This window comes from Nelumbo nucifera, chromosome 6 (assembly GCF_055504915.1).
Source record: "Nelumbo nucifera cultivar China Antique chromosome 6, China Antique-T2T, whole genome shotgun sequence".
Lineage (NCBI taxonomy): Eukaryota > Viridiplantae > Streptophyta > Magnoliopsida > Proteales > Nelumbonaceae > Nelumbo > Nelumbo nucifera.
The window spans coordinates 68,009,613-68,022,017 of record NC_142654.1 but is presented as its reverse complement, the minus strand read 5'-3'; the positions used below and the strand labels follow the sequence as shown (position 1 = coordinate 68,022,017).

General features: G+C 40.2%; 1 protein-coding gene across 3 annotated transcripts in view; it reads right to left on the bottom strand.

Moving 5' to 3' along the window:
* Nucleotides 1–12,405, bottom strand: part of SPP (Insulinase (Peptidase family M16) family protein) — a 105,284-nt gene that overhangs the window by 24,316 nt on the left and 68,563 nt on the right. For all 3 annotated transcript variants that reach the window (XM_010272345.3, XM_010272346.3, XM_010272347.3), the window contains exon 19: nucleotides 478–610. In XM_010272345.3, coding sequence (XP_010270647.1) covers nucleotides 478–610 — 133 coding nt within the window. The remainder of the gene's footprint in view (nucleotides 1–477; nucleotides 611–12,405) is intronic.

Genomic DNA, 12,405 nt, shown 5'->3' with positions numbered 1-12,405 from the left:
GGTAGGGATAGGTAGAGAAACCTATACAAGGTTTGTAAAGGTTTCATTAACTTTCCCTTCCTTTCCCTACTTTTTCCTTCAAACCAAACACAGCTCAATAGAAAAACTAAAGTGCAACATAATGCAGATTCCATCCTAACAACTTGTAGCAACTAATGTCAATAAACAAAGATTTGGTAGTTTAGTACTTGGAAAACAAAGAATACATCCCAAGGAAACACAGACAAAGAATTCCATTCTAAAGTGAAGTCAAAAAAGGCATAATGATATGACTACTGCATTACACCTAACATAAAGTAGTACAAATTGAATAGGTGCAGTAAATGAGAAGCAACTCATAATTTAAAGCCATTTCACAATCAGTGACTTGAACAACAGATATGGAAGAAGGAATGTGAAGGTGAATATCAATTTCATACCACACTCATTTCAATATGTATAATTATAAAATCTTAACAGTTGAATAAGTAAACTCACCTAGAGTTTATGATCTCAGCCAATAGCCCTAGTGTGATGCCAAAGAATAGGGGATGACCTTGGAGTTTTCTTTGTGGATCCTTTTCAGAATTCTTCCACTCCTGGAGTGATTCCTCGGAGTTAGATTCTTCATCTGCAAAGAAACACACACTTTTGAAACCTTAACTGCATAAAAGTATCATTTTGTATCTAGTCCTATGTCCAACATAACCAAAAGCCTGTTACTTTATTTCTTTCCAATTTTTCGTGGATAAGTTAGGATGGAACCTGTGGTGTCATGGTCCATGGTGTTTACCATTTCAACTCACCAAACTTTTCAAGTTATGGAAAACAATAAACTTTGCTATGAATAGTAAAAACGAAATTTATATTTAAGCTAGTGCCTCATAAAAACTGGATCTTGTGCATCCCTTTATCTTCAATTTCTTACAAAAATTGAGATTTTGACACAATTGTCTAGTATCTCCTGCCTTGAATCTCTACTATACAGGGTCTGAGGAGGGATAGGTGTACGCAGTCTTACCCCTGCACACACAGAGAGACTGTTTCCATTTTTTGGTTAGGTTGAAATTCAATTAGCTAGATTATGACGTCTGCTTTGCTTTCCTACATAATTCTCCTCCAGTCTCAAAAACTAATATTTTAAGTACAACCATTGCCATATGTATCATTGAAGTCATATTAGGATAGCTATAATATGAGAGGCATAGGAAAACAATTTAAGAAGTATTAAAAGCTTTAAAGTACACTAAGAAAAATTATTAATAACTTTATGTATAAAATACTTTATAAAGTTATTTAAAATAATTGATTGATTTCATAAAATAATCAACACTAAAAAATAACCAAGCTATGTTAGTAGTTATCATGAGATAACTGAGTCTAGTTGTTTTTGTTGAGGTTTTAGACAAATTGTGTAGTCTATAGTGGCAGCTTTTGATAATTTATTGTTTAGATGGGAAGTGGGGACCATAACACTCTTGTTGGGTCCTTTTTGAGTAGCTATTTTAAATGTTTTATGCTGCTTTAAGTGTTAGCCGCCCTATAAGGGCATATTGGTCTTTGCACTCTTTATTTTTTAGACTATAAATAATAGTGAAGAGGGCAGTCAGCATTATTGCTCTCTTTTCTCTCAAACCTCTTCTCTTCTCTTTCTCCTTTCTTCTCTTCTTTTTTTTTTTTTGATCAATAACACATTTCATTAATTATCAACAATTAGAATTACAAGGAGGAAGACAAGACTTTCTTATCTTCCAATTTCAGCTTAATCCCCAAGAATTACAAGGAGGAGAGAAGGAAAAAAGGAAAAGAGAAAAAAGGAGAATTCAAATTTAAACTACAACTGAGCCCAGAACATTGACTCCCTGTCCACCCCTTGTTTTGCTAACCCATCAGCAAAAGAATTAGCTGATCTTTTAACCCAACTGATTTTAACTTCCATTTCTCGAACCAGCCATATGAGTTTCCTTCTCATATTGCTATATCTCCATAAACCACTCTCGTCTTTCTTCAGCCACCCTACCACCACCTCTGAGTCCCCTTCAATTATGAGTTTTCTGAGATATATCTCCCTAGCTTTTTGGACTCCTTCCAAGACTGAATGGATCTCAGCTCTAAGGGAGTCTCCCACTCCAATGGGCCCAAAAACATGGCAGAAACAGCCCCATTCTCATCCCTAAAGACACCCCCAATCCCTGATTGTGCAGGATTCCCTTTGCTACTTCCATCAAAGTTTAGTTTTATGAACCTCGCAGGTGGGGGAGTCCAAGACACACTCATAACTGCTTTAATCTGGGTACAACTAGCAATCTCACCCCACTTCCTCAGCATGCCATCCACTGTATAGTCTGTAAATAGCTCTAAGGATTTCAACCACTGTACAACCCTTATGTGGATCAGGGCCTTCAGATCTTCAGCACTTCTTTCTTCTTCAGAGAAGATTTCAACCAAGAAATACTCTTTTCTTTTACAGATTTTTTATTTCAGCACTTTTCTACTTGGCATTACAGCTTGGCTAGGGTTTCTTGGAGTTTTTTCCATCCAGTCCTAGATCAGCCGACTGCACGAGGAGATAAAGAGGTGATTGATCTACTTCAGATTGCCCAGTTCTTGGATTTTTTGGTGTGATCTAGTCATTAGGAGGGTGATCTATGTTTTGGTATCAAAATCAGGAAGAACTGGAGTGCGGGGAAGAGTCCTAGTCAAGTTGGACTCTTCAATTTTGATCTGATCTTGGGCGCTCAGGTATTGTTGGACTTCTCTAGGTATTCTATAGGGGGCGGAAAGGTTTCTGGAATTTTTTGGGCCTTCTAGAGTGGCCAATTCACTTTTATCTCCGGTGGGAGACAGTGAGAGGAGAGAGCTTTCTCTCCGGATAGGGTTTTCTTCTTCCAAAAAGATCTGTTACCTTTGTGTGTGATATCGATATAATCTTAGGGGCTCTCTACCTAATTATCCTCTATCTTACATGTCCCTAAACTCCACACTAATCTTCTTTCAGTAAGCTCTCTGATAAAAAATATGAACTATTTAGTGACCTTTCTTCCTGGTAATTGTGTTTTGTAGGACCTAGAATCAAAGAGGACGATTGGGAGTATTCGTGAGGTGTATGGAGTCTACTTTCTGGATGAGATTCCGAGACATCAAGCCATCATGTTAGTAGTAGCAGTAGTAGTGGATCATAGTCAATGAGTCAAACTATGCTCTAGTTGTTAGTTGGGAAAGCATTAGACATTCTTTTAAACCAGGTAATAAAAGAAATTCCTTTGCTTTTGATATTGTTCACACTGATGTATGGGGTCCTTACCACATTTCTTCCATGGGTGGTTACTTTATTTGTGGATGATCATACACAGTATTCTTGGATATATTTGATGAGATTACATGATGAAGTACCCATTTTGGTGCGACAATTCTACCAGATGGTTCTCACACAATTTGGAGTGAGAACTAAAGTCTTCAGATCAGATAATGTTAGAGAATACAGTAGTCGTACAAGACTATAGAGACTCTTTAGGTTTTGAACAGAAAATAAAAGAGAAGGAGAAAAGGAGAAGAGAAGAAGAGAGATAAAGAAGAAGCACTCGTGGGAGAAGCTTTGAAAGAAGAGAATGGTTGGAGTGCTTAAAATAGCCGCCCCACTTCTTAATTTATATACATGGTTTCCTAATTGTAAAAGAACTTTAATGCTTACATGGCAATAAAAGATAAGATTAAAATAAAACTAATCCTAGATAAGATAGAATAACTAATCCTAGATAAGATAGAATAAAACTTATCCTTATCCTACTAGGAAAGCTGATCCTAATCAATTAAATCTAAGTACATCTCAGGGTGTCACACGAATACTCTCAATGTGGGGTCCATAGTTTCCTACACTCCATCTCAAGTTGGGTAGTAGATATTTGTCATTCCCAACTTGCATAGATCTTCTTCTAACTTCTTTCTTGAAACAGCCTTGGTGAGAAGGTCTGCAAGCTGCATGTCGGAGGTGATGTAAGGAAGGCATACTTCTTGAGATGTAACCCTTTCTCTGATAAAATGCTGGTCCACTTCGATATGCTTAGTTCTGTCGTGTTGTACTGGATTATGGGCTATATTGATGGTAGCCTGATTATCACAGTACAACATTAGGGGTTTCTCATAAGCAATACCTAATTCCTCTAGTAATGACCTCAATCATAGAATCTCAGCCACACCATTTGCCATGGACCTATATTCAGCTTCAGCACTTGAACGAGAAACAACACTTTGTTTCTTATTCTTCCAAGAGACCGAATTACCTCCAACAAAGGCACAATATCCAGAGGTAGATCTTCGGTCATCAACACACCAGCCCAATCAGCATCTGTGTAGACTTCTATCTTCATGTGGTCATTTTTCTTGAACAAAATGCCTCTGCTTGGGGACCTCTTCAAATATGCTAGTATCCTTTCAACCGCAAGGAGGTGAGTAGTTCTAGGAGAGTGCATATACTGACTAACTACACTGACTGCACAACTGATGTCAAGACTTGTGAGGCAAAGATAGAGAAGCTTTCCAACTAACCGTTGAAACATAGCTTTATCTTCAATAGGTTCTCCACCCTCTGCACTAATCCTGTGGTTCTGTTCAATATGTGTGTCCGTAAGCTTAACTCCCAACTTTCCTGTTTCTTCTAGCAGATCAAGAACATACTTTCGTTGAGAGACAAAAATCCCATGCTTGGATTTAGCTACCTCAATGCCCAAGAAGTATCGTAGTTCCCCTAGATCTTTTACCTCAAACTCTTGATGAAGGAGCTGCTTAAGAGACTCAATTTCACTAGTATCACTCCCGATTACTACAATATCGTCCACATACACGGCAAGCAAGGTTACGGAGGAACCCACTCTCTTAATAAACAAGGTGTGGTCTAACTGAGCCTACACATATCCGAACCTATCGAGGGTTCGTCTGAATTTATCAAACCATGCTTTGGGGGACTGTTTTAGTCCATATAAAGCTTTGTTCAATCGACAAACCTTTCCTGTCTCCGTACCATAAAATCCTGGAGGCAACTGCATGTAAACTTCTTCCTGCAAGTCTCATTGAGAAAGGCATTTTTAACATCCATCTGATACAACGACCAAGAGTAACTAGCTACAAGAGATAATAGTACTCTGATAGAGGTCATCTTTGCTACTGGTGCAAAAGTTTCTAAGTAGTCAATACCATATGTCTGAGTAAATCATTTTGCAACTAATCAGGCCTTATATCTTTCAATAGAACCATCAGCATTATGTTTCACAGTGAATACCCATTTACATCCAACCGGTTTCTTTCCTTTAGGTTAATCAACTATCTCCCAGGTATTGTTTCTGATGAGGGCATCCATTGCATCTTTCCATTCTAGTACTTCCAATGATTCCTGTATTGTTCTAGGAATGGGAATATCAGCAATGGATGCGAGAAAAGACTTGTAGGAGGGAGACAAATGATCATAGGATAGAAATTGAGAAATGCAGTGAGTTGTGGTGCAACGACGTTTGCCTTTACGGACTGCTATGGGGAGATCAAGGTCACTGAATGAAGGTGAAGGCTCCATGGTTGAATGTCTCTCATTTGTAGTATCTATGGTACCTAGATCTGGATCTGCAGAAGGAACTGGGGCTACTGTGGTACCGGGATCTGGATCTGTAGTGGGGACTGTGACTGGCCTGCATTGCTGGTGTCCAAAATTGACCTGTCTCCATCGTCTGTGATAGACTCTCACATCCTTGCACCTTTGACATCCTTCCCCATTACATCCTTCTTCACTTAATGGGATTGGAAAAGGAACTTCCGATGAGCTACTCCCGGCTTCACTATTCTCCCCCTGAGGAGAAACCCTTGGATAATAGGGTTTATCCTCAAAGAAGGTGACATCCATTGAGACAAATCTTTTTTCAGAAGTCGGTTCATAACAACAATATCCCTTTTGAGTTTGGGCATAACCAAGGAAAATGCATTTGGAGGCCTTGGGATCAAATTTGGAACGATGAGGGCCTAGGATTTGAACAAAACAAGTGCACCCAAAGGTTTTGAGGGGAATGGTAAATAATTCTTTATCAGGGTATAAAAGGGTAAATGGAGTTTTCATGTTAAGAACCTGTACGGGAATCTGATTGATGAGATAAACAGTTGTATGAATAGCATCCCCCCAGAAAAGTATAGGCACATTTGAGGTAAACATAATGCCTCTAGCTACCTCCAATATGTGTCTATTCTTTCTTTCAACAACCCTGTTTTTCATGAGTCTATCTTATGCACTCTCGAGATGAGGTCCCCTCTCTGACCCAAGCTTTCCATCAGATGTTCCTAATTCAATTTGAAACCAAGATCAAGATTCTTAGATTTGATAATGCCAAGGAATACTTTGCAAAACCCTTGGCATCCTATCTCCTTGATCATGGGATCATTCATCAGAGCACCTGTTCTCACACACCTCAGCAAAACGGGATTGCTAAGAGAAAAAATAGACATATTTTAGAGGTAGCCAAAAGCATCATGCTCAACTCCAATGTTCCCATACGCTTCTGGGGAGATGCAATCCGTACAGCCATATACCTCATTAACAGGGTTCCTTCACGAGTCTTAAACATGCAAACCCCGTTCAGTCTTCTATATCTAGATAAGGACTTATTCACTATCACCCTCAAAACTTTTGGGTGTACTTGTTTTGTTCAAATCCTTGGACCTCATCGCTCCAAGTTTGATCCCAAAGCCATTAAGTGTATTTTCCTTGGGTATGCACAAAATCAAAAGGGATATTGCTGTTATGAGCCAGTTTCAGGGAAGCGCTTTGTGTCCATGGATGTCACCTTCTTTGAGGATATGCCCTACTATCATAAGGCTTCTCCTCAAGGGGAGAATAGTGAGGAAGGGATTTCAGTTTCAGCTCCAAGAGTTCCTTTACCTGTCCCAGTTACTGAAGAGGGGAGTTGTGAAGAAGGTTGTCAAAAATGCAAGGAGTTAAGGGTGTATCACAGAAAGTTGTGGAGGCGGGTTGATTCTCGTACTCAACAGTAATCCAGGCTAGTTCCAACATCTTCTACAGCTCCAAATCCAAACACTACTACTGCTCCCACTGTTGATCCCACTATTACAGAGGTTCAGCCTTCACTGACAGATGACCTTGATCTTCGAATTGCTATTCGTAAAGGGAAGCGTCGTTGCACCTCATCCACTGGCCATTGCATCTCCAAGTTCCTTTCCTATAATTGTCTTTCAGAATACTACAGATCTTACTTGGCATCTATTTCTTCTATTCCTATACCCAAAAAAGTGCAAGAAGCTCTTTTGATACCTGAATGGAAGGAAGCAATGCAAGTAGAGATGGATGCTCTTGTCAAGAACAACACATGGGAACTAGTTAACCAGCCTGAAGGGATGAAATCAGTTGGATGCAGATGGGTGTTTACTGTGAAATATAATGCTGATGGTACTATAGAGAGGTATAAGGCCAGATTGGTTGCAAAGGGATTCACACAAACTTATGGCATAGACTATATAGAAACCTTTGCACCAGTTGCAAAAATGAACACTATCAGAGTTCTTCTATCCATTGCTGCAAACTTCTCATGGCCACTATTTCAGCTGGATGTTAAGAATGCCTTCCTCAACGGAGACTTGCAAGAGGAAGTATGCATGGAGTTACCCCCTGGTTTTTATAGTATAGAAGCAGGATAGAAAGTTCGCCTTTTGAAGAAGGCCTTGTACAGGCTAAAACAATCCTCGAAAGCTTGGTTTGATAGGTCTAGACTGGCTTTGGACAAATTCGGATACATACAGGCTCAGTCAAATCACACCCTCTTCTTTAAGAAGACAGGTCATTCCCTGACTCTACCTGCAGTCTATGTAGATGACATTGTGATAACAGGAATTGACACTAGTAAAATTAAAACCCTTAAACAACACCTTCACAAGGAATTTGAAGTGATAGTCCTAGGAAAGTTACACATTTCCTAGGAATTCAGGTAGCTCGATCTAAGCATGGCATTTTCATCTCCCAAAGGAAGTATGTTCTGAACTTATTGAAAGAAATTGGAAAGTTAGGAGTGAAACCTGCTGATACTCCCATTGAGCCTAACCATAAAATAAGTGTAGAAAGTGGAGAACTCCTTGAGGACAGGGCTATGTACCAAAGGCTGGTTGGGAAACTTCTTTATCTCTGTCTAACCCGACCAGATATTTCTTATGCCATTAGTGTTGTCAGTCAATACATGAATTCTCCTAGGACCACCCATCTCCTTGCCTACTTAAAGAGATGTCTAGGGAGAGGTATACTCTTCAAGAATAATGGTCATATGAAAATAGAAGTGTATACAGATGTGGATTGGGCGGGATGTGTTGATGATAGGAGGTCCACCTCTAGATATTGTGCATTTGTGGGGGGAAATCTTGTTTCCTGGAGAAGCAAGAAACAAAATGTTGTTGCTTGCTCCAGTGCAGAAGCGGAATACAGATCCATGGCCAATGGTGTTGCAGAAGTGCTATGGCTGAGATCCTTGCTTAATGAGTTGGAAGTCTAATGTTGTATTGTGATAATCAAGCTGCAATTAATATTGCCCACAACCCAATACAGCGTGACAGGACTAAGCATATCGAGGTTGACAGACATTTTATCCGAGAGCAAGTCGCATCTCAAGAAGTATGCCTTCCTTACATTGCCTCAGACATTTAGTTAGCTGATCTCTTCACCAAAGCAATCACAAAAGGCAAATTGGAGACAGATCTACGCAAGTTGGGCATGACAAATATCTACTCCCAACTTAAGGGGGAGTGAAGAAATAGTTGGTTAGCCACAAGTGTGGGGTTCCATACCCACACTCAAGCTCTAGTGTGTGTGGTTTCATACCCACGCCTAGTTGTTTCTAATTTCTTTTATTAGTAGTTTCTAATTTCTTTTTAGTAGTTCTAATTTCTTTAGTTTCTAGTTCTATTATTAGAAGTTTCTAATTTCTGCTAAGTTGGGCTGGCTGGCCTTATTGTTTCTAATTTTTGTTTATTTCCTATTTTTGTAAGGATCCTAAAAGCTATAAATAAAGGAGTGTATGGGGCAGCAGATCATTCACCACTGAACCCCTTCTTTCTTTTCTCCTCTCTTCACTCTTTTTCTCTCTATTCTTCTCTCTCTTTTTTTTTTTGATCAATAACAGAAACTTTTATTAATTAAAAGGATATGGAAAAGATACAAAAAGAAGGGGGGGGGGGGTAAAATCTCTTACCCCACCCCAAAAAACATCACATTACAATACAGCCCAAAAGAAACTAGTTCTTCCCACCCCTTGTTTAGCTAGATAATCTGCAAAAGAATTGGCACTCCTCTTGGACCACTGAAACTGAATTTGCATGTCTTGAGTGAGCTGAAAAATTTTCTTTTTTTCATTCGAGAACTTCCATAAACTAGCCTCTTCCTTCTGCAGCCAGTTAATAGCCAGTTTAGAATCACCCTCCACCAACAGCTTCCTAATATTCAGTTGTTTGGCTCCTTTAATTCCTTCTAATATTGCTGAAATTTCAACTCTCAGAGAATCCCCCAGCCTATAGGCCTTGAAAACATAGTCATAATTCGACTTTCTTCATCCCTGAACACTCCTCCAATACCTGAATGGCCTGGGCTCCCTTCACTGCTACCATCAAAATTCAATTTAGTGAACCCCATAATTGGAGGAGACCAAGTTGGAACAGTAGCATTAAACAGCCGAGTAGACCAGGCAACTTCTTTCCAATTTCTAATGATGTCTCCTGCTGAGATACCTTCAAAAAGCTCCGTAGACTTGACCCGATGAATCACCCTAATGTAGATTAAATCAATGATGGCTTCTTTGTTCCTTTTTTCCTGGAAGGTTCGTTGATTTCTTTCCTCCCACACTGACCTACATACAGCTGCTCTTACACATCTCCACAAGATCTTACCTCTCTTTTTTAAACCCCTCACTGGAACAGAGTTAAACAAGCTTAGTACACTTGTGGGAGTGGGCCACTTACAACCAAAAAAAGAGAAAAACCAACACCAGATTTCTGAAACAAAAGGACAGGAAACAAATAAGTGATAACAGCTCTCACCATTCCTCTTACATAAGATACACCAGTACGGGGATAAACACCATCTTGGCCTTTTCTTTTAAAGTAAGTCACAAGTGTTAAACTTTCCTAGGATAGCTTCGCAGCATAAAGCACCTACTCTGGGAGGAATTAGTCTACCCCAAATTTCCGGAGCCGGGAAAGGAAGATCAAGGGCCGAATGGGAATGGGTTAATTCCTTGAAGAAGGAAGAGCATGAAAAAATACCCGAAGGAGTAGGAGCCCAAATCCTACTATCCAATCTAGAGGGGTCAACAACTACCTCCTCCAAAATCTTAATCAAATTAGAAATGGAATCCAATTCAGAGTCTCTAAGAGGCCTCCGGAAGCCCAAGTTCCAAACAGGGCCAGAAGTAGAATAGGTTAGGAAAGTAGCAACAGGCTCATTTTTAAACCTTGAGAGAGAGAACAAAGAAGGAAACTGCTCTTTCAAAGGTGAGTTACCCACCCAGATGTGTTTCCAAAATCTTACAGAATTACCAGAGCAAAGGTCATACTTGATAAAAGGAAGGAAGGATAGAAGAATAGTATGAATCGACTTCCAGGGAGAAACTCTTGTAGCCCTAGATGAAACACCTGTGTCCCAGCCATTTGCCTTTTGCCCATGAATACTTAGGACTATTTTAGCCCACGAATTACCCTTTTCCTTCGCCAGTCTCCATAACCATTTCCCCAACAAGGCTTCATTCTTCTTCTGCAAGTTACCTAAGCCAAGACCACCATCCTTTTTAGCTCTATTTACCAAATCCCGCCTAACTCTATGATCCCTTTTCTCCTCCCCAAGTTCCCATCGGAAATCTCTCATGAATTTCTCCAACACCCTACACACTCCCTCAGGAATCTTAAACACAGATAGAAAATATATCGGGAGGTTCGCCAAGGTTGTTTTAATCAATGTTATCCTACCACCCAAAGATAGATAGTTTTTCTTCCATGAAGCTAGCCTTTTTGTGAATTTCTCAATCAATGGATTCCAAAAGTCCCTTCTACTAGGATTATCCCCTAAGGGAAGTCCCAGATATTTCAGAGGCCACTATGCAATCTTGCATCCCAATATTTGGACCCTTTCTTCCACCTCTTCGGCCCTCATATTAACACCAATCACACAACTCCTATCAAAGTTGACTTTGAGGTTGGTCACATGTTCAAAGACATTAATCACCCATTTTAAGTTTCTAACCCACCTTATCTCCTCCCCTCCATAAAACAGAATCGTGTCATCCGCAAACTGTAAATGAGTGATCGGAATTCCATCCCTCCCAACTTTTCAACCACTTACCAGACCCCTAGAATCTGCCCTCTCCATAATCCTCCCCAAAACTTCAGCAACCAGGGTAAAAAGAAAGAGGGATAGGGGGTCCCCTTGCCTAATACCCCGAGTAGCAGGGAAATGGTCCACCACCTTGAGTTAGTGAAGGGATGAGAGATCCATCCCATGGACGCCCAAAGATTGCGGAATAAGGGGCGAATTTCAAAAATTTTTCTCTCCCTTCAATTGGGAATCGCATTCCCTATTTTAGAAAATCATATTTTCAAGGATCATCCTTGAACCATGAACTGAACCAGAAGGAGTAGGAGAGGATTATACCTGATACGGAGAAGTAGTATCTCCCAACGAAGGTGTTCACGCCCAAGGAAGGATCCAAAAACTGCTCCCACTGAAGATGGCGCAGTGCAGGATGGAGCAGAATCAAAAGGATGGCACGTGAGCACAGCTTCCTTTCAATCCTTTCTCAAAGAACTGATGTCAAGATCCAATCTTGACTTCTCCCACAACTGGAGATCGAACTGGCAAAACAGGGCGGCAAGAACAAGGAGGTGGCAAGAAAGAATTCGCAGGGTGCAGAATTCTCTCTTCTTGTGATTTCAGCACTGAAGAAAATTTGATTGTGTATCCTAAAGGCTGCCGCCCCCTCCTTTTGTTAACCTAAAAGATGAGCTCCTAATCCAATTAGGAGTTGTTTATCCAAATCATATTTGGATAAGACCCCTTTTAGGTGATAGGGATAAACCCTTATCTTATCTACAGATTAGATTAGCTTTTTCCTAATCTCATTAGGAGGTTTCTATATCTGAATCACATTCAGATCTGGACTCTATGAGTGGATAGGGTCAAGACCCTATCCTATCTGCTAATCCATCTCAGAATTCGCCCCATTATTAACTAATAAAATAGCCCAATTCGAAATGGGCTTTAGGCTCATTAAGCTTATGTGCTCACTTAACCTTCCTAACTGCTGCCCAGTTGGGCTTCCTTGTATGGCGTGGGACCCAAGCATTGATCTACACATCAGCCACATGGGTTCGGCCCAGCCTTTGTTACAAGGCCTGGCCGAATACACT